Raw genomic sequence first — 14,982 nt, forward strand, 5'->3', positions numbered from 1 at the left:
AACTTTGTAGAGTAGTAGACTCGCGCAGAACACCCAATTGGGGTTTTCTTTTCCCCGCATGCTCGTGTCACAAGCTGTTTGTGAGTCTGATCGCAATTGTAGCACTTGAACCAAATCAAGCCTATAAAAGGTTGGTATACTTTCTTTCTTGACAGCGTTCCATCTACACATATGGTACAAAATCACACAAAGGGCCTTTAATCTTTGAGTTAAAAAAAAAACAAGTTATTAATTATTATTATTAATTATTATTATTAATAACAAGTTATTTGTTTAGGTAAAGAATGTACAAACGTCTCATCCACGATAAAACATGTTTTTTTTATTACTCTGATATGATAAAAATAACAAATGTTTGAATCAGAGCATCAGTATCAAATGAACATGTTATCCATAATAACATAAAAAGAAAAGGGAATCTGTACCTGTTCGCTAGAAGAGTCCGGTGTTTCAGCCTATGTAAAGGTGCCAATTGGATTGCCCTGCAGCGCATACATCAGACTTTCGAAATTGATAAAATCTCAAATCATTTTAGAAGCATGGTCTCTATAGCTAATACCGGACATTCTTCTAAACTCCCGACTCCATTTAATGCCAATATGTTTATATTTCTTTTTTATTATACTTTTGTAATGCTTTTTGTGATGTGGATCATAATTATAGTTATCAGGTTGCGTGATCCTTGTAATGTTACATGGAAAATACAACTAATGAGACGCATAATTAAATGTATATCCCACTCACACAAATGCGACCAGTTACTTTTCGTTTTTTGCATTTCATTTCTTTCACTTGCAAATGTGAGTGAACTGCTGGCACTTTAGAGCCCACTGAATGTCCATATTATGTTCACTAACGTTAGCTTGAAACGATTAAACAACAACCTTTCCACAACACACAACACAGGGATTTGTCCACGTGTTTACGTACATCTGACAGTCGGCAAACTCAGCATCACAACAAACAGGAGGAGGGGCACACACAGGGTAGCTACGTGGAATAATGATGTATTTACCTCCAACTCCGTACATGTCTCTGTGTTTCAGCTCGAGAATTGAGACGTTAGATTTACTCAGTGGATTCATTTTTTATTCAAATGTAAAAAATAAATAAATAAAATCAGGCCCTATTCATTTCTACATACTTTTTAATTTGGATTTCGTACCTGCATACATGGCCAACATTTTGGTACGCAAAATGCGTGCATGTTGGCAGGTCTGCATGAGTGCTGAAGTAGTAGATTGCTTTCTGATTGGATACACCTTAACTGTTACACTGGTGAGTCTAGGTGTGGGTGCTTTTCTTAGACTAAGCATACAGCAGCTGCACAACAAACAGAGCTGATGTAGCACACTTACATAATGTACATAACTACACACACACACACACGGGGAGATAAGACTGTTCCCAGAGTAGAGGAATGAGAGATTCCAGGAATAGGAGTGTTCCATGGAAGTATGGAAACCGGACATTTTCCGTCAACATCCCACTGGAGTTACTTTTAACAAATGATTATAAATAAACTCAGTATATAGAATCTAGATATGATAACAGCTTGACACATCAGACGTCAACACAGCCGAGGATTGTTTGAGGTTTAATGAGTAATTTGATCACAAGTCCTCTCTATTTAGCATGAGTGAAGAGATGAGCTCCACCCTTCTTATCAGTGGCTAAACCCTGTAGGAACACAACCTGCCCAGATCGCATGACAACATGGACATCATTTCTAAAGTTAGAATTGACAATCATGCAAGTGTGTGTATGTGTCACCTGTTGCTGTGTGTTGTTCTCAGCTGCATGGATGCGTTGATCCATCTCCTCCTCCATCTCGCTGAGCTGCATGGCGGCTTGGTCATGGGCTCTGAGCAGAAATAAAACATAATACTGTAACTGAATTTATTATATCTGTGGCCTTTGGAGAAGTGTAATCAAATAAACGATGGAAATTTGGGCATTAAGTGGGTAAAAAAAATCTTCCTATAATGACACAGGGTTGATAGAGGAACATGTCAAAATGCAGAATTATGGCACATTAGCAAGCCTTCATTCATATAAAAATTGGAATTATTGTATTATCCATGTGGTCTAAATTAAAGAGCACTTCATTTAATATAACAGGCTTTATACAATTCAATATTGGTGCACAATTTCTACTTAAAATATCAAACTTCCCATTTGTATTTGAGGACGTGTACGGTATGATAGAATGTCTGCATGTGTACAGTGTATGTACAGTATGTGGGTTTTAAGTAAACTGCGGTTGTCGGTGAGTGTGTGTGTGTGTGAGCGTGCGTGTGTGTGTTAGTACCGTTTCACAGCCAGGGCCAGGTTCTCCATCTCAGCATTGTGCTGCTTGATCTCTCTTGTGAAGCTCATAATGACTCTCTCATACTGAGGCACCATCCTGGGCTCTGTCATACTGATGTTCTGGTACAGCGTGGCTGCCTGCTCATTCCTACAGACACAACAGACAGGCATTCAGACAGATAGATGGACTAACTGACAGACAAACGAACAGGCAGGCAGGCAGGCAGGCAGGCAGACAGACAGACAGACAGACAGACAGACAGACAGACAGACAGACAGGAATGTTAATACAAGTTACTTACAACAGCATAAGGCCTTTCATCTAAAACACATTTGGAACAGCTACAGTATATTTGGAACAGAACAGCTACATTTTATTTGTAACATGCTTCATGAAACAACATGCAGGTGTAGATTAACGGTGAAATGCTTACTTTTCCAACAATGCAGCATTTTTTTTTAAATGACAAGGAATAAAATACCCAGCAAATAACAAATAACAATAAAGAGTAAAAAAAACATGGCTATATACAGGGAATACCAATATCGATGTGCAGGAGTACGAGGTAATTGAGGTAGCTATGTACATATAGGTAGGGGTAAAGTAAATAATAGACCGAATAGATAATAGACTGATGTGTAGCAGCAGAGTATGTGGAGCAGTAGCATATGTGGTGTATGGCCTATATATTTTGCCTCGTAGCCTTTCACACTCTTGGCATTTTCTCAACCAGCTTCACCTGGAATGCTTTTCCAACAGTCATGAAGGAGTTCCCACATATGCTGAAAACTTGTTGGCTGCTTTTTCTTCACTCTGCGGTCCTACTCATACCAAACCATCTCAATTGGGTTGAAGTCAGGTGATTGTGGAGGCCAGGTCATCTGATGCAGCACTCCATCACTCTCATTCTTGATCAAATAGCCCTTACACAGCCTAAAGGTGTGTTGGGTCATTGTCCTGTTGAAAAACAAATGATAGTCCTACTAAGCGCAAACCACATGCGATGGCGTATCACTGCAGAATGCTGTGGTAGCCATGCTGGTTAAGTGTGCCTTGAAATCAAAATAAATCGCAGACAGTGTCACCAGCAAAGCACCCCCACACCATCACACCTTCTCCTCCAAGCTTCACGGTGGGAACCACACATGCGGAGATCATCCGTTCACCTACTCTGAGTCTCACAAAGACACAGTGGACGGAACCAAAAATCTCAAATTTGGACTCATCAGACCAAAGACAGATTTCCACCGTTCTAATGTCCATTGTTCGTGTTTCTTGGCCCAAGCAAGTCTCTTCTTCTTATTGGTGTCCTTTAGTAGTGGTTTCTTTGCAGCAATTCGACCATGACGACCTGATTCACACAGTCTCCTCTGAACAGTTGATGTTGAGATGTGTCTGTTACTTGAATTCTGTGAAGCATTTATTTGGGCTGCAATTTCTGAGGTTGGTAATGAACTTATCCTCTGCAGCAGAGGTAACTCGGGGTCTTCCTTTGCGGTGCCGGTCCTCATGAGAGCCAGTTTCACCATAGTGCTTAATGGTTTTTGCGGCTGCACTTGAAGAAACTTTAAAAGTTCTTGAAATGTTCTGATTGACTGACCTTCATGTCTTAAAGTAATGATGGACTGTCCTTTCTCTTTACTTATTTGAGCTGTTCTTGACATAATATGGACTTGGTATTTTACCACCCTTACATTGTCACAACACAACTGATTGGATCAAACCCATTAAGAAAGAAAGAAATTTCACAAATTAACTTTTAACAAGGCACACCCGTTAATTGAAATGCATTCCAGGTGACTACTTCATGAAGTTGGTTGAGAGAATGACAAGAGTGTACAAAGGTGTCATCAAGGCAAAGGGTGGATACATTGAAGAATCTCAAATATAAAATATATTTAGATTTCTTTAACACATTTTTTGTTACTACATGATTTCATATGAGTTATTTTATAGTTTTGATGTATTCACTATAATCCTACAATGTAGAATAAGTAGGTGTGTCTAAACTTCCTCTGACACCACCTGGTATAGAGGTCCTGGATGGCAGGGAGCTCAGCCCCAGTGATGTACTGGGCCGTACTCACCACCCTCTCTAGTGCCTTGCGGTCAGATGCCTTGCAGTTAACGTACGAAGCGGTGATGCAGCCAGTCAAGATGCTCTCAATGGTGCAGCAGTAGAGCTTTTGGAGGATCTGAGAGTCCATGCCAAATCTTTTCAGCCTTCTAAGGGGGAAGAGGCGCTGTTGTGCCTTCTTCACAACTGTGTGGGTGTAGACCACATTAATTCCTTAGTGATGTGGACACAGAGGGACTTGAAGCTCTCGACCTGTTCCACTACAGCCACATCGATGTGGATGGGGACATGCTGGCCCTCCATTTCCTGTAGTCCACGAACAGCTTCTTTGTCTTGCTGATGTTGAGGAAGAGGTTGTTGTCCTGGCACCACACTGCCAGGTATCTGACCTCCTCCCTATAGCGTCATCATTGTCTGTGATCAGTCCGACCACCGTCGTGTCATCAGCAAAACTTGATGATGGTGTTGGAGTCATGCGCGGCCAGGAAGTCATGGATTAACAAGGAGTACAGCAGTAGAGGACTAAGCATACACACTTGAAGGGCCCATGTGTTGATGGTCAATGTGGCGGGTGTGTTGTTTCCTATCCTCACTGCCTGGGGAGGCCCGTCAGGAAGTCCAGGATCCAGTTGCAGAGGGAGATATTCAGTCCCAGGGTCTCTGAGCTTGGTGATTAGCTTGGAGCGGACTTCGGTGTTGAATGCTGAGCTGTAGTCAATGAACAGCATTCTTAAATAGTATTCCTTCTGTCCAGGTGAGTGCGGGCAGTGTGGAGTGCAATAGAGATTGCATCATCTGTGTATCTGTGGGTCCAGGGTGTTTGGAATGGTGTTGATGTGAGCCAGCCTTTCCAAGCTTTTCATGGCTATGAAGGCAGGCGTTCTAGGGCACGGGGATGATAGTGGTCTGCTTGACACAAGTTGATATTACCAGGTCAAGGATAGGTCAGCGCATGCTCTCAGTCCGGGTCTTGGTATTCCATGTGGCCCCGCAGCCTTGCGAATGTTAACCTGTTTAAAAGATTTACTCACATTGGCTATGGACAGAACAGAACACAGAACACAGAACAGCTGGTTCAGGGTTGCTTGCCTTGAAGCCTTGAAGCGAGCCTTGAAGCGAGCATAGAAGGCATTTAGCTCATCTGGTAGGCTCACGTCACACACACGGCAGTTTGCAGCTAATCCGTGATAGTTTGCAAGCCAATTGTGCGTCGCCCCACGGACCTCCCGGTCGCGGCCGGGCGCGAACCCACTCTGATGGCACAGCTGGCGCTTCAGTACAGTGCCCTTAACCACTGCGCCACCCGGGAGGCCCTAACATGAATTTATTTTAACTGAATATGCAGGTTTAAAAAAATATACTTCTGTGTATTGATTTTAAGAAAGGCATTGATGTTTAGGTACATTCATGCAACGATTGTGTTTTCTTTTTACCTTTATTTAACTAGGCAAGTCAGTTAAATCATCCCCCATTTGACCAAGTTGGCTGTCTTTGTTAGAAAGAAATAGTCTTCACACAGTTCGCAACGAGCCAGGCGGCCCAAACTGCTGCATATACCCTGACTCTGTTGCACGGAAAGCATGATAAGTGACACAATTTTCCTAGTTAAAAGAAATTCATGTTAGCAGGCAATAGTAACTAAATATGCAGGTTTAAAAATATATACTTTTGTATTGACTTTAAGAAAGGCGTTGATGTTTATGGTTAGGTACACATTGGTGCAACGACAGTGCTTTTTTCGCAAATGCGCTTGTTAAATGACCCGTTTGGCGAAGTAGGCTGTGAGTCAATGATAAATTAACAGACACCGCATCGCTTATATGCAACACAGGACAAGGTAGATAAACTAGTAATATCATCAACCATGTGTAGTTAACTAGTGATTATGTTAAGATTGATTGTTTTTTATAAGATACGTTTAATGCTAGCTAGCACCTTACATTGGCTCCTTGCTGCACTCGTATAACAGGTAGTCAGCCTGGCACGCAGTCTCCTCGTGGAGTGCAATGTAATCGGCCATGATCGGTGTCCAAAAATGCCGATAATTTTTCGGCCATTCTGATTAATCGGTCGACCTCTAATCTGTATACCTATGTAGGCTACAGTATTTACCTGATATCTATTCAGGTACTTACATTTACATTTAAATGTTGCTTCTTGTAGAGCTATTTTACATGTTAATCTATGCCTAATTAAGAAACTCATTCATGGCTCATTCAACTGGGTCAGATGGGTAGAGATATCTAAAGTGTGTGTGTGTGCCTTCAACAAGGTGACCATATTATAATCCCTGAGCATATAGACTCACTGTCCTACAGTCAACAGCACTGTCAAAACAGACAGTGTCACTAGTACACGCCCGGATCTTAAAATCCAGGATTTACAGAGGGAACACCTTCTTCAATGCAATGTTTAAAGTTAAGAAATGCTAAATACTTTTGTTACTACTAATAATGACACTATCAAAAACCAATAAACATAATATTTTACAGTGAGAGGATTGAAAAAGTTGTTTGTTTGTCTATGACTGTAGAGTATTGGCTATATCCCCAGGCCTCCAGCTATACCCTAGGCTGGTTGCCTGAGTTTCTGCTTTAGCTAACCTCACTCCTTTGTTGTGTAATAACACACCTGCTTCGAATATATTCTTAAACTATAACTATTTAGGAGTGGTACCATTACTGACCCCTGCTCTACTCCACCCATGGCTCTTCTATGGGCAGGAGAATAGAAAATAGTATGGTGACCTTGGTCTCTGGATCTGAACCCTGGTGGATGTAGGCCTACTGAGTACAGACATGACTGTTCTATCACACAATAATAAGAACATTTGATCCACAGCACTGGAAAACCATCACTAATGGAGGGCCCCAGGAGTTGCCCTTTTTCAAAGAAACAAGCTAAGATGTTAGTTCCAATGGGTGACTTTCTACAGCTGGTGAAGCTGGTGATCAAACAGTCATAATGAGGTCTATTTAAGACATGATGGGGAACATGGAATCACTGTGTTAATCAATGTCCCCTCCATGGTAGCGTGTCAGGGCACAGCTCAGTCCCATGCCAGCCCTAGAGGGGTGCCAGGACAACTGCTCAATGGGAACTCATTTCAAAACCTGTCATAGGACACTGATACTTTCCTTTCCTTCTTTCCTTTATCTCGCTCATTCTTTCAGGGTTAGGTTGCAGCAAGGGTTTCTATTGGTGATCTTAGAGATATTTGATATATTTCATCCAAAAGCTAGACTGACCTGAGTACACATACGAATGCACGTGCATACACATAGAGGTGTAAACCACATCTGGCTAATACAAGTGGGAGAAATGTTGACACCGGAATAGCCAAAAAGTTTGAATTAAAACACTACAATAGTACATGAATATTTGATATATATATATATATATATATATATATATATATATATATATATATATATATATATATATATATTGTGAATCTATTATAAGGGGAGAACCTGTAGCCTATTGGTTACACTTCAAATGTACATTGAAACTGTTTTACGCATGCATTCCTACGACGTTTGGACAATATGTAAATCAAAAGTTTATTAATGAGCAGGTACGATTGTTTTGTAATGTGTTCCATACTTGACCTGGGTATGAACCGGGCATGGTCCCCTAGTCGGGTCTGGAAATCTTCCCAGGCCTGAGAGGAGACTCCCCAGCTCTTGTTCTCCATGTCCCCTCGGTACACTTGCTCAGAGATCCGGTGGAAGCCGCTAATGAACTCCGCTAGATTGATTGTCCCGTCTCTGTCGATGTCCAGTTTAGAGAATATGTGCTCTCTCTCCGTCGGCGGGACAAGGAGCTCTGAGCAGATTTGGAAAAACTCGTCTTTTTCAATCCGTCCAGAATTATCCACATCACAAGCGTGAAAGAGCGAGCAGAGACTCTGCCGGTTCATACCCATGGCTGGTAAAGACATGGTTTAGTGTGGAGTGGAAAGCCCCACCAAACAACAACCCAGAGAACAGACCACTATGACCAATTATAACAGAACGTTTTTGATCAATTCAATTCCTTTCACCACGATCTTCCCGAACTTCCTTCAAGTCTGGCGTTTTAGCCAAGTCTTTCTACACTGTCAAACACCTTATCAAGTTACAAAAAAGGTAAACAAAAAATGAAGTTGTTATTCATTCTCTCCTGGACGACTTTGACCGCCTTGGGCTAACAGTATTAATGTGTCGTCCTATAGTGTCGTTTTGTCAAGTCTTCTTTCCGGGTCTCTTGCCAGATGGACGGGTGGAGAGGGGCTGGGTACGCGCGGCTGTTGAAGCGGCTCACCTCTCGACTTCCAGAGGAACAGGCACAAAACAAACAAGGGCCGGGCATCCGGCCAACCAGGTACAGAATTACCTGTAATCCGTTGACTAAACTAAACACATCTAAACAGTTAAAAAAAACTGTTTCCATGGAGAGTGTCTTGAAGAACAATACCCCCTTCTGTCTAACTGGTTGCCAGAGAACATGGGAAACTTTCAGTAACAAGCAGCATGTAAAAAAACTTGTATGATACTTTGAGTAAGTAAATAGATGACCAATTGGATAAAGCTCAGTGGCGATTTTAGCATGCACATGTTGGTGGGGCAAACAAACCAAAAATGTGTGATGCATGCCGGCAAAGCCACTACACAACACAACCCTAAACGGTGACATACGGTGCCCACAAACTGTTAGGGCCTATATAAAGCTGTTTCAACAGCAGAGTCCCAACACCTTACCACTGCTATAACGTTCAGCGCAGCCTTGTCTGGCAGCGAAACAGTTCATTCAGCCTCATTTACTGCCTTTAAAAAAAACATAGCTGATATGGTTGACTTGCTTAAACAAATGTGGTTTCTACTGATAATTGAGATGTACACACTATGGCATAAGGGGACGACAAGCGGATAAGAGGCAATCCGTAATTTTGATTAAGACATTAATGAGCGACGAAGACGGACATCGTCAATATAACTATTTGTTCAGCACTTTTGAAATGTACAGCGACTGAATTCAGAACATGGGCCGTTCTTACAGTATTCTCCCCGTACACAAAGTCAGAACCGTAGGATAAATAAAGGGGGACTATAAACAGACAACGAAAGCTCTTACAACATTCAATGATTCCATTTCTCTAAAACAGGTTATAGGCTACATGTGCACTACCAAGTTAGAACAGTAGGCAAAATTAAGAGGTGAAAATAGACCAAATTATTAGGGTGGGGCACATTGAACGCAGTTTGGGTCTTTGCGTGCCAAAAAAGATATACGTCATATAACACTATTTGATGCGTTAAATAAGCTTTTAATTTAACACGTCAAATAACATAATTATATTATAGAATGTTGTGTGTGCTAAATTTGCACGTGCAAGCCAAGTGCCACCACTACTATCAGTACCACTGTCAAAGCTGTACAAAAAAAGTTTGCAAACAAGCACAAACCGGGCCACGAACAATGTGTTTACAATACCGCGTTGGTGAAAATAGACCAAATTATTACGGTGAGGCACATGGGCTACTAACAGCTTACTACACAACATACACTTAATATTGCTTTCTTAGCTAGAGTATACATATCTCCCTTGCATATTAATCTTTTATGCAGCAGCCTGAAAAAAAGCCCATATTACAACCTATGTGTTGTGATAATTGTGTTGTTTGCTCTATAACCCGTTAATTCACATGCCTTTCGACCCTGATATACAGGCTTAAAGCCAGAGACAATAAGAAGACACAGTGGCAGAATAAATTCAACGAGACCTTTGTTTTATCACAAAACCGAATAGCAACCTCTGTCCGGTTTAGTCAACAAAGCATATTGGATGTAACAGACAGCATGGTCTGGCAAGTTAATATTTTGCCGACATTTTCAGGCCACTAAACAACTATTGATTTAGAAGCACAGAGTTACTGCAAGTCGCAAAGGATACAAGAGCTGCCTCCACTATTCCAGCACCATTTCATCTTCAACATTTCAACATCTTCAAATCATTGTGAGCTAAATATGATGTGGCTGCGGTTCGGATTTCCTAGTGCGTGTTTGTGTGTGTGTGTGTGTGAGTTCCTGCAAGTAGAAAAATATGTTGACTCACTCTACTTGTAGAGAAACTCGAATGCCATCCTCCTCTCTTTCATGTTGACGAAACGGTCTATTGCTTTTATTTTTTGTTGTCCTAGACTACCTGGCTAAATGCTTGCTCTCTAGCCTAACTTCCATTCATGAGCAATGTTAGCTAGTTAACATTAGCGTTCCACATCTAGCTACATATTGAACTTCCGTCCTCTCAGGCCAGGGGCACAACAATGTATGATAGTTTTTGTACTTTTTTGTACTTTTATGTGATATCCAATTGGCAGTTACAGTCTTGTCCCATCATTGCATTTCCCCTATGGACTTGAGAGAGCCATATGTCCTCCGAAAAACGACCCTGTCATGCCGAACTGCTCGCTTAACCCAGAAGCCAGCCGCACCAATGTGTCAGAGAAAACCATCTAGCGTCCGAAGTCAGCTTGCAGGCGCCGGCCCGACACAAGAGCGCGATAGGACAAGGAAATCCCGGCCGGACAAACCCTCCCCTAACCTAACCCGGACAACGCTGGGCCAGACCACCTCATAGGTCTCCCGGTCACGGCTGGCCAGTGACAGAGTCTGGGATTGATCCCGGGTCTGTAGTGACGCCTCAAGCACTGCGATGCAGTGCCTTAGACTACTGCGCCACTCGGTATGCCAACAATGTATTAATTAATGGTTGGATCAGAATTGCTGTTATAATCAGGTCGGAGAATTAAGTAAAACCAAAAGTCCAAATCCCTATCTCCATCCGTGGCTAATTTAGGAAAGGGACAACTTTAGCTAGCTAGCTAGTCACCGGAGGACAAGAACACAATGAGATTCAAGTTGTTTCTGTCATTGATGTTTGCTCTCAATGTGATTTGACCCTAAATCCAAGCTGGCTTCCCTTAACACTTTTTTTTGGTGCGCCAGGACCGTTCACAATTGAGCTCGCTCAGTTTAGCTCAACACTTGACTCATTGTTTTATACTTTTTTTCCATCAAGGGAGGCCAAATGGCTGGCTGGATTCCCTTGCATTCCATTCAATGCTACTGGCGGCAATAACATCATACTCGTTTGGACCAGACAGCATGAGATAGATGGCCTACACGTAGAGAGACAGAGGGGCCCTGTTTCGATCTCTCGGAGGCTTTCTCTGGTGAGATACATTCAGCCTCTTGCTAATTGAAGGAAAATTATAAAGCACAGAGATGAAAGATGAATTGTTTTTGTATTTTTATCTTGGTAAAAGTTTTGGGGAAGTCTGGCTTCCCTTGGCACCCATGAATACATGCTTATTTACATCACACATATCTACAGATTAAATTAACAGGAATTACATTTCCTCTTATGGGTGGCAAAAAATAACTATCTGAAAGCCACGCCCCTAATAATGGAGTAGAGTACAGTACAATACAGTAGAGCACAGTAGTGTACAGTAAAGAAGTCAAGTATAGGTCTGTTAATTTTTCAAGGTAACATACAGAACATCAGGATTTATCCCTTACCTACACTCTACTTTGCTATAAGGAAAGAAAACAATACTAAAGCACACACTTACCAGGAGAAAATACATTGTTGTGCCCCTGGCCCGAGAGGATAGAAGTTCGATATGTAGCTAGAGGTAGAAAGCTAACGTTAACTAGCTAACATTGCCCATGAATGGAAGTTAGGATAGCGAGCAAGCATTTAGCCAGGTAGCCTAGGACAACAAAAAATAAAAGCGTGTACTGTATGACAGAGCGATAAACCGTTTTGTCAGCGTGAAAGAGAGGAGGATGGCATTGGAGTTTCAACATATTTTTCTACTTGCACGAACAAATTCCCCCCCCCCCCACACACACACACCAACACACACACACAGAAATCCGAACCGCAGCCACATCATATTTATCTTACGATGATTGGACTAAATAGTTTTTGGTATCTTTTAGTTGTCACTGTATTAGACTAAGCAGAAGTGATTTGTTGATGTTGAACTACTGAATATGAAATGGTGCTAAAATAGTGGAGGCAACTCCTGTTTACTTTGCGACTTGCAGTTACTCTGTGCTTCTAAATCAATAGTTGTTTAGTGGTCTGAAAATGTTGAAATGGTCCTGGCACACCAAAAAAAAGTGACACGACAATATGACTGAATAGTAGTTCAGGTGCAACAAAACTAGGGCCTATAGGACTTGTTGCGTTGATAGCGATATCAAGAAATCAGAGCAGTACTTTATTATGGACAGACCTATCCCCATCTTAGCTACCTTTGCATCAATATGTTTTGACCATGACAGTTTACAAGGGTTACACCAAGCAGTTTAGTCTCCTCAACTTGCTCAATTTCCACATTATTCATTACAATATTTAGTTGAGGTTTAAGGTTTAGTGAATGATTTGTCCTAAATACAATGTGGTTAGTTTAAGAAATATAACTTCGTGCCAGTCATTGGCAGCAGAGAACTGGAAGGAAAGGCGGCCAAAGGAGAAATTGGCTTTGGGGGTGACCAGTGAGATATACCTGCTGGAGCGCGTGCTACGGGTGGGTGCTGCTATGGGGACCAGTGAGCTGAGATAAGGCGGGGCTTTACCTAGCAGAGACTTGTAGATGACCTGGAGCCAGTGGGTTTGGCGACGAGTATGAAGCGATGGCCAGCCAACGAGAGCGTACAGGTCGCATTGGTGTGTAATATATGGGGCTTTGGTGACAAAATGGATGGCACTGTGGTAGACTGCATCCAATTTGTTAAGTAGCGTGTTGGAGGCTATTCTATAGATAGACTGCATCCAATTTGTTAAGTAGCGTGTTGGAGGCTATTTTATAGATGACATCGCAGAAGTCGAGGATCGGTAGGATGGTCAGTTTTACGAAGGTACGTTTGGCAGCATGAGTGAAGGAAGCTTTGTTGTGAAATAGGAAGCCGATTCTAGATTTAATTTTGGATTGGAGATGCTTATTGTGAGTCTGGAAGGAGAGTTTACAGTCTAGCCAGACACCTAGGTATTTGTAGTAGTTCACATATTCTAAGTCAGAACCGTCCAGAGTAGTGATCGGTTGAAGAGCATTCATTTAGTTTTACTTGCATTTTAAAGCAGTTGGAGGCCACGGAAGGAGAGTTGTATGGCATTGAAGCTCGTCTGGAGGTTAGTTAACACAGTGTCCAAAGAAGGGCCAGAAGTGTACAGAATGGTGTCGTCTGCGTAGAGGTTTTTAAACCGCAGCCCCATTTGAACCGCAGCACAAACCCCGTGGGCATTTCTGTCTTTTCTATAGATGTTATAACCATGTATTGCTGCTACTGTATATTCAAAGGTATTATCTAAGTGAGTTTTATGACCATTCTAGAATACCCTTCTAGCTAATCAGAAACGAGTATTCAACAATGTGTTAAACAACAAGTATTCAACAATACAGTTAACGAACATTATTGTGCCCTACTTGGCTCTAATGTACTCTACTGAACTAAACTGTACTGTATTTGTTAGTGACAGAGACATGGTTGTTGCATTCAGGAATTTTCATTTCAAGCCAAACACTATCATTAAAAATAAATTCTTCAACACAATACAACAAGTTTATTTTAAGAGTTTTACCCTAATACAGTGTCCTGAAACCCAAGGTTTTCAGGCCTGCAAGGGTTGATGTGGTCTGTAAACTAGGGTTAGGGTATAATGAGGCCCTCAAATAAAGGCCATATGACATATGTAATGTATTGTCATACATAATTACATTTTGAAGGCTAATAAGGCTGGTGGAACCCTTTATTGACAGTCCAAAGTGGAAACTTTAGATGATAAAATGGTTCTTGGTTCAACCCTTCATAGAGGGTTCTAGGCAGAACCATATACAGGGGTTTCTTTGAAGAACCCTACATAGAGGGTTCTAGATTACTTGCTTTCTCATGTTCTTCTTATTTCTATTTCTCACGTGTTTTTGTTCTACTTTACTTTGTTATATAGTACTACCGATATTGATTACGGCACTGTTGGGAAATAACTTGCATGAAAGGCATTTCATTGTACTTGTGCTCGTGAATATAAAACGTTATTTAAAATGATTTATGAATGATTTAAGATCATTAACAAAGCGTTTGATGTTCACAATTTGTAAATTATTCATAATGTACTACTAATGTACTTATAAACCAGTTGTAAAATAATTTATTGTCAACTTATAAGACTATTTATGAGACATTTGTTAATGGTTGATTAATGGTTTGACTAATTAGATAAATATTTATAAATGTATGTATATACAGTGCATTCAGAAAGTATTCAAACCCCTTCCCTTTTTCCACATTTTGTTATGTTACAGTCTTATTCAAAATTAGATTAAATAAAAAATCCTCATCAATATACACACAATTCCCCATAATGACAAAGCAAAAACAAATGTTAGCATTTTTTTAAATACAAAAAATACCTTATTTACATAGGTATTCAGACCCTTTGCTATGAGGGACCTCCCCCCTTCTCTATATCGATCCAGATCCACCACCCTTAGCCCTTCCTGCCCTGATCCCTCACATCAGAAAACCAGTCAGCCTCAGT

The 14,982-nt window shown here is 41.2% G+C and overlaps 1 protein-coding gene across 4 annotated transcripts in view; it reads right to left on the minus strand.

Annotated features, from left to right (window-relative positions):
• The window catches only part of LOC139389805 (ras and EF-hand domain-containing protein-like), a 29,216-nt gene extending 17,011 nt beyond the window's left edge, over nucleotides 1–12,205 (minus strand). Inside the window, exons 1-3 of one of the 4 annotated variants that reach the window (XM_071136768.1) lie at nucleotides 12,008–12,205; nucleotides 2,312–2,458; nucleotides 1,774–1,864 (exon numbers count right to left, since the gene is read on the minus strand). In XM_071136768.1, coding sequence (XP_070992869.1) covers nucleotides 1,774–1,864; nucleotides 2,312–2,421 — 201 coding nt within the window. In that variant the 5' untranslated portion in view covers nucleotides 2,422–2,458; nucleotides 12,008–12,205. Of the gene's footprint in view, nucleotides 1–1,773; nucleotides 1,865–2,311; nucleotides 2,459–7,999; nucleotides 9,767–10,485; nucleotides 10,619–12,007 lie in introns of those variants that run through there. The other 3 variants (XM_071136767.1, XM_071136766.1, XM_071136769.1) reach the window with 3 other exon arrangements.
• Nucleotides 12,206–14,982: the final 2,777 nt, after the last annotated feature.

Source organism: Oncorhynchus clarkii, chromosome 30, assembly GCF_045791955.1.
Source record: "Oncorhynchus clarkii lewisi isolate Uvic-CL-2024 chromosome 30, UVic_Ocla_1.0, whole genome shotgun sequence".
In the NCBI taxonomy this organism is placed as follows: Eukaryota; Metazoa; Chordata; class Actinopteri; order Salmoniformes; family Salmonidae; genus Oncorhynchus; species Oncorhynchus clarkii.